We start from the raw sequence: 22,520 nt of genomic DNA on the forward strand, positions 1-22,520 counted from the left end.
TCAATCACAGCTCTTGCACTTTGCGTCGCCGTAGTGTTTAGTGCGTAGAACTTCAGCTATGGCGCTCGGGTCTGCGTCTCACATTAATTGTATCCTGCAGAGGGCAGTAATATGACCAGTAGAGCAAAACTGCCAAAATCCTCAAATACTACTGCTACTACTACTACTACTACTACTACTAATAATAATAATAATAATAATTGATAATTAATAATAATTAGTTGAGTTACTAACTAACAGCTAAACCACTCCCCACTGTGGTTGAGCTGCTGAGTATTTGGATTGTTACATTGAATTTAAATTTAAATTCTTGTGATGAATAGTATCATCAGGTATAAGTTTGAAATGAGTTCTTCATCCATAGTTATGTTTAAACACAGTTATGTTTAAAGGTTTAAGGGAATTAATCGAAAACAAATCTAGATTAATCAACTAATAGAAAAAATTATCGAGATGAATCAACTAACCATAAAAACGATCGATTAATTGACTATTGAAAAAAATCTGTGGAATAATTTAAAAAATAAACAGTAGATTAATCCGTTAAACAAATAATCATCTGTTGTAGTCCTAATTAAATTCATGGGCAGGTTATCACAGATTTTAGGATGACATGTGTGAAGGCCCAATTTATTTTCAGGGGAGAGTTGAACATTTGAATGTACTGTCTTAATATCCGAAGCAGGAAGCTTTCTTTCCCTCCCTCTTCTGAGCTCTTGTTAATCATCCAGTTTAACCACAGAGAGAAACATTTTAGTTTCTCTGATAACCATATTGTCTGCCATGATCTGCTCTGTTTTTTTCCCCCCAGCCTTTATGCGCTTATGTGGCCTTGCTTGAGGCTCTCTGCTCCTCTGAGAAATGCTGGTGTGTTCAGTCTTGTGGATGGATCTTCACGCAAACTGCTTCCAAGCCTCCAAGCATTTTCTTTTCCCCGTCTCAGGACTGATTTGTTTAATGCTCCTGAACTGAAGATATGCACACAAAAACAAAACCACGTAACTCCTGCAAGGTGATATATGTAGGATTTATTTACATTTTAAGTCTTTCTTTTTCTTTTCTATGTTTTAACGCAGAAATACATAAAGAACTGTGTGTTTTCATTTAGCGCTGGGTGGCACTATGATGAGGCAGGAAAACAAAAGAGTCAGCTTTTGACAGGACCTTCAATAAGTTCAAAGAACTTAGAGAAGATTCAAATAAAGTCTAAGTAAATGATTTACTTATCTATACCTGTGCCCAGCATCTCCAGTATAGTTAAGGTAAGGCTGAACTTAGAGAAAGTTCAGAGTTTCATTATTTTTATTCAAACAAAGGGCATACTACCTCCTGTGCTGGCTTTGAATGTTTTATTTGGTGGTCTGCATTTATGTTTTCTTTTTTATTGAAAGCATTCATCCATTCATTTAGCTAACCAGCAATGCAAATTCAGGTTACAAACTATTTTACATGATTTTCCCCAACCAGTAGGCAACTAAACAATCTGTGAATGCAGCTCTGCTATTCCATTAATAACCAAAATAAGCGAGTTTAAAGTGTGTGGAAAGATGATTTATTGCGCAGAAGATTATTTAGAAGAATTTTTTAATCCTGAATGACGTTACACACACAAGATGGACCCTGCTACTGCTTTTAATTTCGAGCCTTAATCTTTCAGTAACAAACAAAATTGATGGCAACCAAACGCGCTGAAGAAAATAAGCAAAACACAGAGGAGGAAGATTGAAAACAAAGATTGGCTGTTGATTGGAATCCGTCGTCTTCAAATGTGTCTGTATTTGATTAATAATTCAGCTCTGGCACAGCAGCCCGTTTTAATGTTCTCAGCCATCAGCCTCATCCTCCATTATCACCCAAATTTAGACTGCATGGAGATGGATGCAGGGCGTCGGCTCATCGACCGGCCCTCTCCAGCCCCGCTGATTTATGGGGTCCTTGGTATTTTGAGGTCACAGGGGTGTGCCTGCACTGATATCACAGCGAGCAATTTTGCCTTGCAGCACTTAGATCTGCGAAGCACTGCTGCGATGGTTATCTTGCAATATCGTTGTATCATGCATACCGTGATAATAAAGGCTTTTCTTCTTTCTGTCTTCTTTCTTCTGACGCCTTCCACTCTGAAATGAAAGTATGCGTGTCGGGTTTTAACCCTCTGAGCCAGAGACATTTTCAGAGAGTGGTTTTTGATTTGGTTTATAGCTAAAGTTTTGAGTCAAAGGGTTGGTTTATGTCAAAGACGGCCTTCGCCAGCTAGTTCTGTTGAATTGTTTTGATGTAAACTCTGCTGACCCTCGAGATGAGATGGCTGATTTCTACCCAATGAATTGAAGCCACCAGATGAATTGTTTTTTTCTTTATCCGTGAATCTGACCTTTGGGTAGTCAGCTGCACACACCACAGGGCACAGTGGGCATGGCGTTTCAAGTGGTTGTGCAGAACACCATCTGGACAGGTGATGCCTTTATTCAGAAAATGGTGGTATTGGTTTTCCAAAACTCTGTGGGGTTAGTCCAGGATGCTGGTTCACTCCACTTCCAAGTCTGTCTCTCATTACGGCGTGACAATGAGAGCTCTGTGCGTCTCCACCGCTCCCTGACCTCACAGAGTCTATGTCTGGGTGCCTCATTATCCCCTCACCTGGTGCCATTAATACTTGTTTGCCTCGAGGGGGATCGGAGGCAGAAGTGGGTCGCAGCGCGAAGGTCCGAGTATTGACCCATCAACGGCTGGAGAAATGAAACAAATAGTGTTGATCTATGGAGAGAGCCGCTGAACAGTGGAAAAGCCTCAGTAGATATTTTCAGCGGTGGAAGTGGATCGATAGGTTTGCAAATTACACAGATGCGTCCCTGACAGTGATTGCTTCGGACAATATCCGCTCCCAAAAGAGGGATAATGGGAACTGTGTGTGAGAAATACTCAAATTAAAGTAGTGAGGATGAATCGATGTGTCACTCTCGTCCTAAAGGACCACTTTTTTTTTTACTTGTCACATCATTGCACTTCGCCTGCAGGTCCTTTCTTGTAAAAGTTATGTGATGAAAGAAATGAAAACACACTGACACTCAGCAAGGGAATGAGTTATTTGTAGACATTTTACGAAGCATTTTTGTGTTTTCACAAGATGATTAAATCATTTTCAGCATGCTGCCAAAAACTCCCGAATGTTTCCGCCCAACCAGACTCCAAACATCTCTGTTTCAGCCCAGCGCAGACTGACTTTAAATCACAGAATATTTAATGTTCAAACGGTCTGAAATGAGGAGGACAAATCTGATGTCTGATGCAGTTTGAGCCCAGATGTGCCAGTTCAAGCCACCCCCAGGTAGCTCTTCTAAATTTGTTTTAAAACGCAGCATTTATGTGAAATTTTTTCGTTTTGTGAAGCGTTCAAAGGCACACTGCTTATTAATGCTCATCAGTCAGTCAGCAACAGAATACAAATCAACAACCAGTTTGATGAGTGACGGTGTAAGTCATGCAGCGCTCAGAGATGATAGACACACTAAATGTTACCGACTCTCAAATACATTTTGTCCAAGACTTTAAAAAGCAGAATAAATATCCACTAAATTATACGGATTCATAGCTTAATGATGCACTTTTTACATTTTACAAAAGTCATGAATCCTCAGTGTTAACAAGAAAGAAAGAGCCCTGTTGCAGCAAGTTAATTATGAATATGTTGGGAAATGCGGGAGATGCAGTGGTTAGCTAGCCTGGAGGCCAAACGAAATTTCCACGCCCACAGATTTTTTGTGGCAGAAAATTGGTCTGGAGTCTCTCTGTTGGGAACTAATGATCCTCCTGCAAGGCTCCGCCGGGCCAATCAGATCATTTGGTCAGGCTTCAAGTGGTGAGGGACAGAAGAGCAACAGCACACGAGTCATTTTAGCAGCGTGGACTTGTATTTGTTTGCTACAAAATGTCTCTGATTGATTGGTTGGGGGACTATCCAGTTGTGTGATGTTATTATTTTTTTTTCTCTCTGTATCAGTTGAAATACAGCCTATATTGAAATCTAGGTTGGTTTTCAGACTTGCTCTGGCTTCCTCCCACAGTCCAAAGGCCTGCATGTTAGGTTAATTGGTGATGTCCGTGTGAATGTTTTTTTTGTGTTTTGTTTTTCTTAGTTAGCAACCTGCCCAGGGTGAACTGTACGTTTTGGCCTAAGACAGCTTCGATAGGCTCCAGCCCCCAGATTCTGAGGGCTAAAAAGGAAATTCTCTCAGTATTTTTGTATTCTTCTTTTACAGCTACCAAGCTCCTAGCTATCTAAACCTGATATGAGGCAACAGATTCTATGTTCAACATATAGAGTATGTATATATATACATATACAGTATATACATATATAACACATATGAAGTATTTTTTAAATAAAATAAAAATAATGGCATTTACTATGAAAAGGAAAAAATTAAAATTTGGCCGCAGTTGCATTTGTATTAACACACAGTGGTTACAATAAGTATAGAGCTAAACGCTTCTCATCACAGCAGAGCTTCATAGACGGTAGGAGGCTGCAGAGCCAGGTTCTTGCTCATTTATAAAGTCTGAATTGTTCTCTTCCCCCCGTTTTCTTTTCATTACCAGTCCTCCTGCTGCTCTACTGAAGGACTTTTAATCTGCAGAGCTGCATCGACACGAGAGAGCAGACAAATTAAACTACAGTTAGAGACGGCTTTATGAGTTTGCACACTGTTGTGTTTCACTTTCTCTTCAAACATGCACTTTAAAGGTCTCCAACCGGTCATTTTGCACCCAGTGCAGTTTGTGGCTGCACGCTGTTGGTGGTCTCAGTGGCTTTATCTGCTCAAATTTGGCTTTTGTTATAGAAAATCATTCCACGGCGCAGAGCACTATGTGCATCTCCTCACACAGGCTCCTCCTTTCTGGTTTGAACTATTATATCTCTGCTGAGATGTGTAGCTAGCTGCTGTGCAATAAGAAGATGCACCCGGCACATTGGCCTTTTGCACTGATTGCTTTTTTGGGTGCTCAGTAGGAAATGACATATAACACAGACTATGACAGTATGCAGGCTTTTAAGAACACAGGCGGAAACAGCTAAATGGACATGGTGCAACATGTTCCACTGTGGTTTAATCTGGACTTTTGCACTGACTATATTTATTTCTGAATAAAAAAATCAGACTGTGGATTACTAGTTTATACAAGAAGGCACACTGTGTTCCTGTAAATTTCTTCCAAGACATCAGCAGACAATGTTTTTTTTTTTTTTTTTTTCTTTTTTTTTAAATACAACCATTGTCAGACCTGTAAGTCTCCTTACCACTAAGATAGTTATCATGTTGTCAGAGAGCGAGCACAAAATGTTACAGACTTTAATTATACTGCACACTCAATAAAATAACAAGAAAAAAAGGCCAAATAATATTGTGTCTTTGAGGTTCAAGATGCCTCCTGTTATATTAATATCAAACTTAACACCACACTTCTGCACACGATGAAAGAAGAAACGTCCTTCAAGACTGTTGCTTCAGTTTGCTGGTTACTTTAAAGTGAAGTAAAGGAAGCCAGCAGAATGAATGTGGAGCCCTTACTTTGCATAAATGTGTTTCTTCATGATGGAGGAAGTCAGAGCATTTGGTGTGTTTCCATGGACACTAGTTTTCCACTAATAATCAGAATAAAACTGCCTCATGTAACCACCTCAATCACAGACCGACCTGATCAGCAAACAAATAACTAGATGTAGAGGAGTGGTGTGAACTTTTGACAAATCTGACAAGTCTGATCTCCTAATAACCATGTAAACTCTTGATCTGATGGTTTCTCTCTAAATACAATAAATCCATTCTTTCTGAGCATATTTGCTCCAGGTGGGGGTAAAAATCAGGTGATGAGTTTCCAGGAGGAACAGAAACATGGAGGTAGCAAAACAACCAGTTGTTCACACAAGTGTTTGAAAAGATGAACGAAGCCGGAATCCATGTGGACAGCAACGCTGAAAATGTGGAAACATCTTCTTCTACTGAATCAGTTCACGGTTGGTGTTTTGAAGAATGTTTTAAAATAATGCAGCTACTCCGACTCTATTATATTTCTGTCAGACTCCATTGACATAATGAAATTACTCTACAGAGTTTCACATGTTCAGCCTGTGTGCAGACACAAAATCTAGAGTTAAACAACAAAAGAAAACCATTGCAACCGAAAGTCTTGGCAGTCGGTGAGAGATGTGTCGAGTTTCATTGTGGCGGAGAAAACTGCCGTCATAAACAGCATGGCAGGAAGTCACCGAAAACACCAAAGGTTATAGTTATGCAGTAACTGTTTCATTTCGTTACGCAGCCACCGAAGTCTGAAAAGCCTTGTGGTGTAGTTTGTGTGATGTGGATGCACACCTCACCGAAAGACACAACAAACTCAGTCACAAGGCTTTTCCTAAAACCTCTCTCTATCAGGTGTCACAAAAAATCCATGCGCATGCTTCCTCTTTGAGCCAACTTTGCAACTTTGTGTTTACTGTTGTCTAATCTCTCAAAAGCATTCGGCTCATTCTGCTCGTGCTCAGTGCTTCTTGCAGACTGGGATGCGTGACATCAGCACTGTGGGGGAACGAAAGAGACAATGTCGGCCCACCCCCACCTCCTCTCTGCTGCTGCTGCTGCTGCTGCTGCTGCTTGACAAAACACAGTGAATCCCCGGCTCAGTCTTTCAAAGAGCCCGGGTGTATTATAGAAAAGCTCTACCGTGGCAGCCCGGCTCACTGTCAGCACACTGGTGTTTAGCATGTATCAGCTTATAGCTTGTAAAGAGGACGTCTTGCAGAGCATGTGCGACTGTGCTGAAAGAGTGCACAGACGAGGAATGTAATTGTCGTGTTTAAATGAGTGATAATAGTTGAGCAGTTTATGACTTTCCTTAAGTTTCCTCCTCCCGTCGTGTGCCGCTGCTGGAAGAGACCAACTCTGTCAGGGTGTAAAGAATGCTTTGAGACGTGCAATGCATGACTGACTGATTGTGTCGAGGAATGCTGACGCGTGACCCCGCAGGGAAGGTCAGAGGTCACAGCCACCCTAAAAGGAGGCAGAGAGACTGCTGCAGTTGGTTATGTTGAGTCCCACGACGCCAAACCTGTAGTGCATCCAGACCGTGAGATTCATTTGATCATCGATTCATTGATTCATTTAGCCTTTATTAAAAGCTGGAGGAATCATTGAAGACAGGCCACCAGTTTCAAAGATGTTGACAGTTCAATTAAAACAGATTAAATACGATGCAGTGAGGTTGCATGTTCTCCCTGTGCCTGTGTGGGTTTTCTCCAAGTACTCCTACAGAGATTTACCAAAATCTAAAGATATTCATGTTAGGTTCATTTATAATTCTAAATTTGTGATCGATATGGATAAGCGGTCGTAGATAATGGATTTAAAAATACTTCTATAAGCAAGAGCACAAAGATTGCTGAGAAGTGTTTGACCATTAGTTAGTCACTTGAATTAGTCACACATTGATCTTGAGAGCAGTTTAATAAGAAAGTGATTATAAAATACCACAAGTTTCAATTCAGGAGCAAACTGAAAAGACGCCTGTCAATCCAGCCTTTTCATACTAAATGAAATGATGGATAGAAGAACCTTAAATCAGTACTTGAAAAATAAAAACTTGTAGAAGTACAAACCGGACAGGCAGACATCTGAAAAGCTGACAGGCTTGAGTACTTTTATGACTCAGAACAGGTCTTTTATTGAGCTTCAGGTTTCACTTTTGTATCCTCGTCTCCTCATAAAGTTTTGAGGATAAAGCAGAGCTGACATTAACGTGACACGCGCTTCCTCTGGGTCCTGGCTCTCTTCATTGCGAAGTAAAAGCTGGTTAGATTTAGTTCTGTCTGTGGTATTTGAGAGTGATGCCTCCTGCCAAAGCATGTCAGGACAGTGACCTCGTCACCGTGTCGTGAACTGTGTCCGCTAACCCTCTGTGCCAGTACAGCACCTAATCTAATCATGGTTTTAGATGCACGGTGAATCTGTGCTGAAACGATTCATCAATTAGTCAACAGAAATTAGCTGTTTTGCATCATTTCGAGTAATTCATCAAGCAAAAATGAATTTAGTTGTTCTGTAATGTGATCTGTTAATGTTTTTACATATACTGTATATAAGAGGGGCGGCGGTGGTTAGCGGGGGGTGGTTAGCACTGATGCCTCACAGCAAGAAGGTCCCAGGTTCGAATCCATGGGCCGACTGGGTCTTTCTGTGTGGAGTTTGCATGTTCTCCCTGTGTCTACGTGGGTTCTCTCTTGGTTCTCCATCTTCCTGTAGGTGTGAATGGTTGTCTGTCTCTCTGTGTTAGCCCTGCGATAGACTGGCGATCTGTCCATGGGGATAGACTCCAGCCCCCCCGCAACCCTTCACAGGACAAAGCGGTTACAGAAGATGAATGAATTAATGTAGTTAATAGACAAATTATTAAAGTAAAGCTATTTAGTATTGCACTTCTTCTCTATTCTCTTCTTCTAGGCATAATTATTCAGTTTCAAAATGGTTGTAGTGTGTCTCACAATCAATCTGAAACCCAATGGTCACCTATGGTCATGAATTTTTGCTAGTGACCGAAAGAATGAGACAAGGCCGAATTGAGGTTCCTCCATTGGGAGCTGGGCTCAGCCTTAAAGATCAGGTGAGAAGCTCAGATGAAAGCTACTGCTTATTCCCGTTGAAAAATATCTATTTAGGTGGTTTGGATCCCTCAGTGAGTTTACCAGGCACGGCTAGTCGGGAGGAGACCCCAGTGTAGACCCAGAACATACTGGAGGGACTATATATCTCTACTAGCCTGGTGATGCCTGGGATTATGGTGAATGGCTTGTTGAGTTTAATTTTTTTGGCTTTTCTACCTATTGGTAGTCAATGGGCTTTACAGTCACAATGTCACATTTACCCACTCGTTCACACAAGCACACACATTCTCACAACTCTTGCTCGAGGACACTTCAACATGTGGTCCATGCCGCTAACCCTCTAGTTCGTGGACAAGCTGCTCTACCTTCTGAGCCACAGTCGCTCCCAGGAAGAACTGGAAAGCATTAATGAGGAGAGAGATGTCTGGAATTCACTACTTAGACTGTTGGCAACACAACCCAACCTTAGATAAGTGGATTTTAATGGATGGATGGACTAGGTGACACAAAGTGATTAGTCATGAATGAATCTGCACCGCGTTGGTTCAATCAAAAGTCAGGAGCAGGATTTAGTTTCAGGACCATGGACAGCATCAGATGACATATGTACATGTCAAAGCTTCCTCTGGGATCCTCTGACACAGGAAACTCGATCAGTTCTGATCATTACAGCATCATTAGTCTGTTATCGTGCTGTGATTCAATCAACACATGGCAGAACTAATCAGGAGGGCCTTGTTGAGGTGAATAATGTTGTGTCTGGATCTACACGTCGCTCTGATTTTTCTCTGTCTGTCAGCTTTGAGCCCAGAAGTCCAAACCAGACAGACAGTCAGCTGAAAAGCTGACGGAGACAAATTCTTTCATGACCCTGAACAAGTCTTTTATTGAGCTTCAGATTTCACGTCGTATCTTCGCCTCCTCATAAAGTTCCTGAGGATAACTCGGAGCCGACACCGGCGAACTTTCTCTGTTTTTCAGAAGTAAAAAAAAAAAAAAAGAAGAAGAAGAAAAGAAAGCCAATTTTTATTTTTTACTCTTTGTGCTCAGCCAAAGAGACTGTTTGAGGTGAATGAGGCATCACTTCCACTGTTCCGGCAAGACACGCTCTTCCCTTTCATCAGTCAGAATTGTACTCCTGTCATGTGTAAATACGTACGCTACTTCATCATCATGCATTCATTCCGATCTTCGGCTGAAATACTTCTTTGCGGGTGAAATATTTAATTATCGTATGTTTTGATATATAAATACACGTTACATGATTTAAGTTTCAGTTTCCGTTGAGAAATGAATTCTGCATTAGACCATAATGTCACTATGAAGCATTAGTTTTGTCTATTTGTGATCATTTTGCATTCTGTTGTCGGCTGCTGTTTTAATCCTCTTCGTTATAACTTGCTGTGTTCACTGGATGTAACTCGTAGTGAGAAATGTTAACAGCCACTTCACAGTTTCCGGTACTAACCGACTGTGTCGTGGTGGGGCGGGGGACCTGCCAGTCAGATTCCAAACAATGACTGTTGATAGGCTATAATATACCGCTGCAGTGTGTGGATATTAGTCTTTTAGCTCTGCAACTCATTTTCCAGACAAATCAATTCAATTATGCAGATCAGAGCGGCACTTACCTCTCGCTCAGTGGGTCTCGCTGGGTCTCTTTCTGTTCATATATGGGTGGAGGGTGAGTGAAGGACAGATGTATTTTTGTTTGTGCCAGTTCAATATTCAGCCACTGCTGCGTGGAAGGTTGAGAGCGATCACTCTCACAAGTGAGATACTCCACGTTAATTCTGCAGCCTCTGAGGGTGGAGCGCCATGACACTCGGGGACCAAGGCCGGCCGACAATATTCATTTGTGGGATCAATTAGTGAATTTCACTGAGTGCTTAATGATGCTGTCGTGGTGCCATTCAGTAGTTCTCTACTGCCTTTTAAAGCAAATATGCTCAAACTGGAACCCGAGTTACGCTAAGGATGAAGAGAGTTGATTGTCACTCTGTAATTTTCAGTCTGTCAACCTTGTAAGTGTGAGAAGCGTAGGTGCACCGGTGACAAGGAGCTTGCCTTTCAGCTGACAGCGCCACAATGCTTCTCACTAGATGTTTTCCTCCGATCAAAATCACATTATTCAAATCTTTGGAAATGTCAGCAGTGCAAACCAACTTTTTGATGCTTTATGCTTTTATTTCCCCCCGAACCTCCAGCAGCAGGAGAACATATGGGTCGAGAAATAATGACATAACCGTCCTCGCGGCTGTGGAAAGTTTTGACCTCCAATTTGGCTCTTTGAATGTCAGCGAGGGCCCGGCTGGGGTCAGAACAGCACAGTCCGGTGCTGTACTGCAGGCTATGGGACAGTGACCCGCTGTGCACACCCACCATTTTCACACAAGCGCCTTTCAAACACGGGATGTAATCCTGATGGGCCCCGACTGTACAGTTTGAAAGACGTCCTTTCAGCTCTGCGATAATCTGGGGCCGGTTTGGCACCGAGGGGCTAAGAGCAAGGAGTCCCCAGTCTCCACTTCAGTACAGCTGTCCAGATACAGCTGTACTGCATTATGGGTAGAGTGAGCCAATGACTTTCTGCAATGGATCATAATGTGCAAAACGTTGTAGTTTCATGGCTGCAAACTGGTGGTAACTCATTACATATCAGCTGTGTACGGTTTGCTAGCACCACAGCTATTAAATGTTTTAAACTCACTGAGTTGGATCATTTGAATCCAGTACTCCAATCCAACTGATCTGGACCACAAGCCGGGGTGTTGGCGCAGTGAACGCAACACGTGTACGATGTAATCTGGAAGATCAGAAAACCTGGTCGCAGATATTTTGAAGATTAAATATATTTGTTTCACTGGTGAATTTTCAAATGTAAACTGTAAGTTTCTCATCTTCAACTCTTGTATCTCTGACAGTGCCACAGAAGGCCGCGCTTAAGATAAAATACTAATATAGAATATGGAAATGATGTAAAGTAAAATAAGGCCATTTCTTCTTGTTGTTATCTACGTTGTCAGGGCTCCAGACTATTTTTGTTTGACTAGGCTCAGCGCTGAGAATTTTTGGAGCTCGGGCAGGAAATGTATAGCCTGGAACTCAAACCAACTTCTCAGCGTACCAGTCTGGCTGAATGTTGGTCTAGAACAGCCTCCCCTTGGGAACTGTTGCTCGAAATCAGAATGTCTGGGTGGGCTTTGTGTGTTGATGGACAGAAGAATAACAGCGATGTAGTCATACACGTCACCTGAGTGCAGCAGAGTTGAATTTATTTTCAACACGATGCCTCCGTTTGGTCGTAGGATTATCAAATTGCGTTTTGCATTTTTTTTTCTCTGTATAAGTTGAAACACACCCCAAAATAAAATCCCAATGCAGCGTTACCAGACTAGTATAGTGATCCGAGTCCTGATCCAATCTTAAATAAACATAATTTCCTCCTCTGGAGATTCATAAAAGCTTTTCTTATCTACATCATGAGTGCACCGTACAACTATATTAAGTCCAGTAAATAGGGCTGCCAAAGCTAACGCAGTGTGGAGAGGATAGCTCATAGTTAGACGGTAAAATAGACCGTGTGTTCTCTTCTCCAGAAATGTTCTGGTCATCAAACGCAATAAACTCTGCAACACTCTCTGTAATATTTTTCTAAAGGAAAATCTTCTCTTCTTTTAAATCCAGCGTTTAGTGTTTAGTGCTGTTGTTTTGGTGCAGCCTTTGGTGCAGAGTGGACTCAGCGTATTGACAATCTCGTAGTACCACCTCGCCAAACATCCAATTTACAAATTGCTGACTGACTTCTTTCTTCACAGTAATGTAATGAAGACATTTTGACGCTACAGGGACGTGGTTTTGGTTCATGGCAAACCTTAAATGAATAACTACAAAAGATCGGGGTTGGCTAAAGCCCGATACCGATCCAATCATTTTGACCGGCCGCAATACCAATCTCCTGATACCGATCGGGACGTCTCCAAGAAGAACTGTCTCTGACTGTGCCAAGCTATGCTAAACTGTGATGAGTTTCCTGAAGAAGTTAAAGTTTTTCAAAAATGTGAAAACATTTGCATTATTAAAATGTAACTGTACAAACACTGATTGAAGGACTACAGTTAAAACAGAGTACACACACAACATGTCTACCCGGCTTTCTCCAGCAGTCTGAAGAGATCTGAGATGATAAAACACAGATGTGCTCTAAATGTTTAGCATCCGGAGCCACCGTAACTCAAAAGCTCATATTTCAGACAGGGATGTGTTTTTGGACGATTTGGATGATGGAAATAAAAATTAAAAAAACCTGGTTATGAAGATGGAAGTCTTTGGTTTCCTGGCGGACAGAGTGCCGGTCGGAGTGTGGAAATGGTCGGATATTGCTTGTTTTCCAGTAGCCGCAGTTTCACTGCTTGTTTCTTGCAAATCATGTTGCACAAACAAGCATGATTAACTTGATATCTCAGGAAATTGAATAATAGTCTGGCTCATGGTTCACTGCGGAGAGGAAATAAGTTCTGTGCTGCCAGGCTGTTTGTGTACTGCTCTTCCTTCAATGCCAGAATGAGTTCAAGAGTTTGTCACACAGGGAAACACAGTGAACAATTCCACTCTTGTGTTCAGTTTTCTGTAATCAGCCGCCTATTTGTGGCCCGGGCGAAACCTGTGTGGGTGGATCCAGAGGTCTCTTCGACGATGTTGTCTCATTCCAGATTTCTGTGTTTTGTTCAGGTTCATCTTGGTCTTCAGCTGCCTGGTCCTCTCTGTGTTCTCCACCATCCCTGCTCACCAGGACTTCTCCTCCAACTGTCTACTCATTCTGGTAAGAAGGTGGAAAACTGAGATGTAAAAAGATAATCCCCTTATTAAACATTTCACACCAAAGCATGACCATTAAACTGGATGGCTGACGCAGGTTCACTGCAAATCTTTTGCTGTCAGGGAGTGTGTAAGCACAGGCAGGTCTTACTGTCAAACTGGAAAATACTCTTGTATAGAGCCTTTTAAAATCTAAACTATCAGTATTTGCTCTAAAAATCCTGTACTGACTTGACTTTTGATGTACATTGGACTAAGTAACTGTCACATAGCTAGTTCAGGATTATTTTAACACTAACACCAGTGTTACCAGCTCAACAGCTGTTTAAAAACAAAACAAAACAAAAAAAAACGGCACAAATATTAGATTGATATTTTGTTTAGCCTATCTATAAAGCAATGCAATCCTCCAGCAACAAACCGCAGCAACTACTCACATCTGGCTACTGCGAAGCATTTTGATGACGCCATGTTGTCCACTGATAGGTGAAGCTTCTCTTCTCCTTAGAAAACGGCTGCACCAAACACTGCTGGTTACGTGAAGACAGTCTAATGAAAATCTACACGCACACACACACACACACACAAGCATAGAGCAGTGTGAGTAACTGAGTGACTCAGGAAGGAGTAAACTTTGGTTTTGTTTCAAATCAGCCGTCAAAAGTAATTAGAAAAAGCACCAAAATTATCACAGACCAGCCCAAATTTTGTTTACCCGCTAAACTTTACCTTTACTTGCAAAATAAAATCATAAATTGCCAAATTGGGCGTGAGACTGCCCAGTCTGGCAACACCAACTGACACACGTCTACATTAGCCCCTCAGAAAGCTGGCCTGGAGCTGCACTCACTGCTCTCTGCAGGGCCAGTGAGACTTGGGCGGGCTTTAAGTGGTGACAGAGTTACAGCGACGTGGTCATGCATGTCATCTGAGCGCCGTGGAGAAACGCGCTCTATATGAAATCCAAATGGCATGTTTCCACTACTCATACGCTTAAAAATGCCTCATGTTGCCACCTCAGTCAGAACAGAATGGAGTTTTCAATCAGATTGAGAGGTTTTGTGTAAACCTTTGATAACATGTTCAATAGGAAAATCTGATCTCCTAATAACCGTGTAAACACTTGATCTGATGGTTTCTCTCTGGTTGGAATAAATCCATTCTTTCTGAGCATTTTTGTTCCACGTGGGGTGAAAGAAGTAACAGAAACATGGAGGAAGAAAAGCAACCAGTTGTTCTAACAAGTGTTTGAAAAGATGAACTGAACCAGAATCCATGTGGACAGCAAAATGTTTTGGGTTTCTTCTTCTACTGCAGCAATTCCCTGTCCATCATCATCATCATCATCATCTTCTATTTCCAGCAGATTTGATGCTCCACCGCAGCAGAACCATGTTTTTAGGGCATATATATACACACATATATCTAATCAGATCAGTTTATTCGTGTCCATGTAAACAGTTAAATGTTAATCTCCGATCAGAATGACTGATCAGGCTGAAGAGACATTGTCCGTGCTCAAAAACACATTAAAGTTATGACATTGAAGCATTTATTCGTTATGGTCTCATATGAAATTCAAGCTGATACAATATAATTAAGTCTCTTGCAGAAGCCTCATTAATATAATAACAATAGTAAAATCTGATTAAAAATACTCATGCAGTTAACTATTTTCTATAAAATGTGCCTACACCAATGTCTAAATACAGTCTTTAAGCCTTCTCATTTAAAAAAAAATAAAAAATTAAATATATTAATATAATAGTACGACAAGAGCCTGTAGATTAACCACCATCTGTGCTGAAGAAGTAAAATGGGCAAATGAACGTGGTTCTTTGTGTTAATTGTTATCACTGACAACTGTTTGGAAGAGAGAGGTAATGTACCATATGAGGATTATGAAGATTAAATATCCATTAATGATGCTTTTCTGATGCTTCCATTCCATTTTCTTGTTTGGAAAAAAAACAAAAAAAAAACACTCTGAACACAAAAACCGTACGAGTGGGCAACAGAAAACTTAACAAAGTGTGCATATGTGTTCATACACAAACCCATAAGGGTTGCTGGAGAGCTCCGGGGTACGACCTCAGGACAAATGCAAAAATAACAGACTCCGACTTCTGCATCATTTGTTTGAGTGCTAACAACACCAAATGGAGTTCAACGTTGCCTTGAGAAAGAAAGTCTGTAAGGACAGAAGGCCTGAGAGCAAAACTGCTTTTAGAAAGACTGAGTATGACTCAGCTAATTTTTTCTAAAAGCATCTAACACAAAGGAGAGGTAATTTTTTTCCTCTGCGCGATTGCCCCCTCCTGCTGTATCTGCCATTTCACAAATCGCACCGAGCTAATTCCGCCTGTTATCTAATGGAAGCTGAACCAGTGTGTGCATTAACAACTGACCCGTCTCAGTCATTACCACTCACAGTTACCTGTCAGTCTGGTGTCCATTTTAACGACAAAACATTGCATGAATAATGTATCGTAAGATGTGACAAATCGGCCCTGCGATGGACTGGCGACCTGTCCAGGGTGTACCCGCGCCTCTCGCCCGATGACAGCTGGGATAGGCTCCAGCAGAGCCCCGCGACCCTTAACAGGAATAAGCGGGTACAGAAGATGAATGAATGAAGATGTGACAAATCAACACCAGTAATCAGCATAAACTGATGAGCCCCCTGCTTAATGTGCTGCTGAAGGGGCCTCATTCCACTGCATCAAACTAACCATGAACCAAATGTCCACTCGCTCTCTGGTTGTCCAACCACAAATCAGCTACTTTATTCCAATAGACTGATAGATTATTTGGCCTTCATATTAAGGCCGGACTATCTCACTAAAACATACATGTGGAATCAATCATGATGCTAGCAAGAGTACAAGATATATGTAGGCTGGATGAGTGGTATGCAGCTCCTCAGATCAGAAACACACAGCTCCAGACCAGGGACACTCACAAAAAGACGAGTGAGGAGGGGAAGGGGAGGGAGATGGGGAGAGGGACACACAGCTAATAGCATGCTATACAGAAGATGCACACAAATGCATGAGTGGCAAGAGAGACGAATTTAGAGGACAGGTGTTCTGTGCGATTGTGTATCATACCAGGGAGCCAGCCTCCTCCGATTCATGACCTTCTTTACCATAGGGGCAACTGAGTCAAAAGTTGTACTAATCGAAGCTGCAACAAAATTAAGTTAAATTTTGGTTTCTGTCGTCCGTAATACTGGCACATGGCACTGAAGTAAATAATGAACGAATTACCTCCTTATCGCTAGTTACAGCATAATCAGGTCATCATCTACTGTAATGGAATTGCCTCCTAATTTCTGTGTAATCCATTACTGTAAATTCAAACGTTACCAAGAAATGGTCAAATAAAAGGCGGCTATGAATAAATACTGTCAGTTTCTGAGCCGTACGTCAGGACAAGATCTGAGGTGTGATTAAAACAGTGAGTTGATCTGTTTACATTCCGAGAAAAGCCAGTCGAGTCTAATAATGACGTAAATGAAGAGGTAAGGCTGTCACTGACAACATTTATTTGTTTATTTTAAAAGGATCCCCATTAGCTGACGCCAAGGCGACAGCTAGTCTTCCTGGGGTCCAGACAGTAATATTTAATAGAGCACAACAGGCATTACAATCTCAAGTAATTATAAAATATATAAAAATGAAAAAAAAACAAAAAAACAAAACAATATACAGTCATGTATCACATAACCCAACCACACGCAAGTAAGATGATGATATAATTAAGGTGTTGATATCAAATACAATCTTAATCAACATGGACAATCTGCTATTACGACTTTATCTGTTCTAAGTATTAAATTACTTGAAAACTCAGAGAATTCAGCTAAAAATAAATAATAAAAAAAAAAGAATTAAAGTGTAAGGAGCAGGTGGACGATACACCACAACAAAAATAATTTATGTTTTCCACTATGGTTGAGCAAGACTAAGAGTAAGACTTTGAAATGAGTTAAAGCTTTGCTTACTTTTCTGATTAGTGAATAAATCAGAGTGGAAGATTGCTGCCGCGCCTCCTCCTCCTCCACCTCCTCCACGACCTGTGCTTCGAGAAATGTGATAATTGCTGTGACTGGGTGATGCAGACTCATTTAAACTGACATGCTCATCGTGCTGCGGCTGCAGTCTGATGATCAGTTATCAAAACCCCCACTAAAAGAGATCTGATATATAAAAGACCACATTTAATTTGGTAGTGATTAGTAGTAGTTTCTTTTGAATAACTCCTCTTTTGTTTATTTTGAGCGTCCCGTACAAGATAGCGCCACACATTTCTCAGATGTTCTGGCTTCGCTGCTTGTGAGCGGTCATGCCGTACATATCTGGCCCGCTCACCATGACCACACACGCTGGACGTTAGCAGCAGATGCTTTATATCCAGGAAGCTGCAACTGGAGCTGTTGTTGATCAGCCGTCCTCAACCGCATCTCCCAACAGCCTCGTGTGTAGTCCCTCATCAGACAAACCATAAACTGGATTTCCTCCAGTCTCCTGCAGACAACACACTGACGAGAAGAACCACTTACCGTTGTATGCTTCAAGTGCACCTTTGTTGTGAGATCTTATTTGTGCTTAATGTCCTCCGCTGCCTCCATCAACACTCTCCAAATATAACAGCTGTTTCTGTCTTGATAAACAGGAGTTTGTGATGATTGTGGTGTTTGGACTGGAGTACATCGTTCGTATCTGGTCAGCGGGATGCTGCTGTCGCTACAGAGGATGGCAGGGTCGACTGCGCTTCGCCAGGAAGCCCTTCTGTGTCATAGGTGAGTCGCTCTCTGTTAATGTCACAGATAATTCTCCTTAAAGTTTTTTTCCTCCCCGTTGTGTCCTGTCTCTTATTGCTTCACATTTGTGCCCACCACTTGCCCTGCAGTGGACCGCTGTTGTCCTCTATGGGAGCACGGTCCCTCAGCACGCTATCGACCATAGCCTGCTGGTGTCATTTTCAGCTGCGGTCAGAGCACATAAGAGCGCAGAGCATTTACGTAATGAGGCTGCATTTACTGCCTTTTATTCTTTCCACTGTTTAGACATGGATCTGCTGCCTCTTGGAAAGTACAGTAGGGTTCTAGCGGGGAGGGAGAGCCGAGCTCCGAGGTCACGGAGTGTGCCGTGAGCTCCCGGCGTCACTCTCTGAACAAAACAAAAGAGTGAATGTAAAGTGAGGGATAAAGAGAGAGAAGATGAGGAAATATTAGAAACATTTAGACTACAGGTCTGAGGTAGAAAATGACAGAAATGGAGGTCGGGCGAGTCCCATTATGTATTTGTGGCTTTGAAGGACGTTTAGTAACTGAGACGTATCATTTAGTTTTCTAATAAAAAGTCTCCTCTCACACTCACATGTGTAAGACGGAGGTTGTAGGAGTTTTTTTTTTAATAATATAAAATCACAGCTGCAGTGTGTATTTTGTTTTTACAGCATAAACAGACAGACTGACCTGAATTTGGCTGCTGAAGATCGTGAAGCTCAAGATTAATGTTTGTTTTCAAAATATCACAGCAGCAGCAGCAGTTCCTCAAGTTGTAATTAGAGAGCAAACCGTAACCTTTTCTTTCATCGAGGGACAGTATTTTCACTCCAAGAGTCCAATAAATAAAGTGCCTCAAGGCTTTTTTGGTAAAAAGCGAGAGAATGTGGAGGAGTTAATATCACCTCATCTTCATCAGAGCCAGTCCGTTCAAGAGAGAAAGCAGGAAAACTTAACTTGCGTCACGTCGGATCCGAATTCATTCCTCCATAGATTGACTCAGGTGAATCTGACTTTGTGGAATAACTGATTATGGAAGATAATTTTTGACCTGTCAACGGCAGCTCGTGGTTTTCATCAGCAAATGGATGAAACGGGAAGATCAGGGAGTGACCAGCGTTGCATAAACAAGTCACATGACCATAGCTGAGCAGGTAACATGTAACACGCTGATACTGCCCGGTTATTATAGTTTTTCATATTTCATTTTGTTTTTAAAAAACAAATCAGTTTGCTGATTTCAGTTTTTATTGCTTAATTAACTTAACATTTATAAAGACATCTTAGTCTTAATAAACACGTGCTCCTCCTCGTGCCTGTTGTTTGACAATCTCGACCAAAGTAACTAAAAATGAAGAGCTTTCCTGTATGTTTGAATCTTGTTTCAGTTGACTCAAGTGCCTAATTTCAGTTTTTAGTTTAACCAAAATAACAATATCAGACAATTATAAACATCAGTCAGTCATAACATGACGACCACCCCTGATCAGTTGGGGCACGGGCTGCACTAGACCTCCGAAGGTGCGCTGTGGTACCGGCACTTAGATGTTAGCAGCAGATTCTTTGAGCCCTGAAAGTTGCGAGGTGGGGCCTGCAAGGGTGTGACTGATTTGTCCAGGACGTCCCACAGGTGCTGGATTGGAATGAGTTGCATCTCTGAGGGCAACATGTTCACTTGCTGCCTTGTGTATATCCCGCCCACTGTCAAGCACCATGGTAACTAGATAATCAGTGTTATTCATTTCACATGTCAGTGGTTGTAATGTTATAGCTGATCAATGTACAGTGTGTTTGGACTGTAGCTAAGGTGCAGTTTTCAGGAACTCATTGTTTATGCAACTTTCTGTTAATTCTGCAAATATTATAATACTACTTAAACAATAATGCATAAATACTGATAATCTATATCATAGCACAACCACCCAATAGGTCCATTAGTCTGAATTCCGAGCAAATAAAGCAACATTTTCAATGATTTATTAATTAATTAATTATCAGTATTTACTTTTAGTAATATTAAAAACGATTAATTAATCGCTTGTCTAAATATTTAAAAGAAATGCCATATTTTGCTTGTCTGTAAATGAACTAGATGACGCTGCCTTTGGCTCAAATTAATTATTATTTTTTTTTAATTAATCTGTGAAGTCATTAAAATCTTTTTTTAAATCGTCGTTTTAGCCGTTTGATGGTGCCAGATGGAAATTCAGTTCACAGTTTATTTGTGGCGGCGGGGATCCTTAATTACTCGCCATCAAAGATGCATGTAAGCAGCTTGGCTGGAACCGCCACGCAGTCGTATTTGTGCCAGAGTGATCGTTGCCAAAGGAAGTTTCTGTGAATATCTGCTGAATCTCAGAAGTGATATGCTATTCAGTATCAGAAGCTGTTTTGGTCGGACCGTCTCTGAGCTCCACAGAGACCAGAATGAACTCATGAATTAAACAGAATTTCACCATAAGTGGTGTAAACAGGCGATGTGTTCTTGGAGTCATTTAAAGCCCATTTCAACCAAACACTCCCTGATGACTGAATCACACTCCTCCTCTACAGCCTGAAGGACTTCAGCTATCGTTCACAGGGGTTTGTCCTCAGGAACGGAGGCACTGTGGTATTATACAGATTTAATGTGTTTGTCTGATGTCTCTGTTGCATTCGTCACCCTCATTGTTCCACACTTAAAGAATAGAAATAAGCATTCGATTTTAAATAAATGGCAGTGTTATGGAAGCATGGCAGCTTTCATGATACCCCCTCACAAATGTTTTGTGACAGAGTCTGGTCTGGTGTCAGTCTGTTGGGAGCTGGTTATGCTCTGGAAAAGGCCTTCCAGCCCAATCAAATCATTTAGGTGGACTAATCATTTGGGGAGTTGTGGCGTAGCAGTTATAGAAGCAGCTTGGGACTGAAGGTTCACAGGCTCGCATCCCCACATGTCTATAACTGAGATGCCTTGAGCAAGCACCTAACCCTCAATTTGCTCCCCTGGTGCTACACAAGTAGCAGCCTATTGCTCCGAGTGTACACACTACTGTATGAATGGATGAAAAATGCAGAAAAATAATCAATACAGTTGTGCGATCAATGAAGTTTCCTCTTTTGTTATTATTATTAAGTAGTGATGGACAGAATGGTAACCACAGCGTAGTCATCTGAGGGCTGTGGAGTTGATTTTGTTTCCAGCTAAATGGCTCTGATTGGTTAGAGGACTATCCAGGACTATTCTCTGTATCAGTTAAAAATTCATCCCATACCAAAAAATCCAAATGCTGCCAAATGTTACCAGACTCATATTCTGATAGAAACTCCTTGCTAGTATTGTGATGGTAACTAAGGGGAAAACTAGATATTCAGTTGTTGCTTGGACCATCTTCTGCTATTACACAGTATGATACAGAGTCTGATCCTGTATGTGACCAAATTATTGCTCTAATGAGCTCCCCACAAGCATCCCTACGTTCAGTCAGTAACATCTCCACAACTGCGAGGCCTAAATAAACAACTTAAGAGAACTCTGAAATACAATACATTTCTGTTCCTGCAACTCACCAAAGCATAGTTTTAGTTTAATTCAATACATTTGTGAGAAGATTAAAGCCATGTGTCAGTAAATCGTTACGCTCTGATGTTATTGATCCTGTTTGCTCCTTTTAAGACGGAGAAATGCACACATTTATAGGGAGGAAGGTGAAACTTCTTCAACTTTACACAAAAGGCGTACAAGCATTGTATTGTGACTTTGCATATTGTGCAAGCAGGAGACGGGGGGGTGCAAACCTGTGACATTTCAATCTCAAAACTGATTCTCTAACCACCACGCTACAGCTAGTCCAGGCTCTCACGCTTTTACCTCAGATAAAACAAATACAGGCATCAGAAAGAGAGTGATGATGGGGTGAGCGTGAGGGACTGTGGTTAATAACAAGAAAGTCACATCTAAAGCTGTGTAATTCACTGCTATTGTTAGACCGGCTTGTCTTGCTTGCTCCACCGGTTTGAGCTCACGTCGGCCTGCGCACTTTACACACACATCGTGACCGCACGCTCAAATCATTTATCATTTAACATTTATCCTCTTTGCGCCTTCAAAGGGACTGAACCCTCTGCAGCTCTGCAGGTTCCTCGTTCATGTATTTTTCATGGTGCCGCTGACCTTTCCCCTCTTCTCTCCCCAGTGTGGGTGCGATGGTTTATAGCAGGAGCCATCAGCTGCACTTTGGTCAGCATTTTCTGTCAAAGAACGGGTTCGGCAGAAGG

The 22,520-nt window shown here is 41.5% G+C and overlaps 1 protein-coding gene across 1 annotated transcript in view; it reads left to right on the plus strand.

Annotated features, from left to right (window-relative positions):
• LOC311500884 (potassium voltage-gated channel subfamily KQT member 5-like) overlaps positions 1–22,520 on the plus strand; it is a 107,995-nt gene that overhangs the window by 64,311 nt on the left and 21,164 nt on the right. The window contains exons 2-3 of the mRNA XM_084562513.1: positions 13,385–13,475; positions 18,149–18,275. Of these exons, the coding sequence (XP_084418639.1) occupies positions 13,385–13,475; positions 18,149–18,275 (218 nt within the window). The remainder of the gene's footprint in view (positions 1–13,384; positions 13,476–18,148; positions 18,276–22,520) is intronic.

Source organism: Chelon labrosus (assembly GCF_963514085.1).
Source record: "Chelon labrosus genome assembly, chromosome: 2".
Lineage (NCBI taxonomy): Eukaryota > Metazoa > Chordata > Actinopteri > Mugiliformes > Mugilidae > Chelon > Chelon labrosus.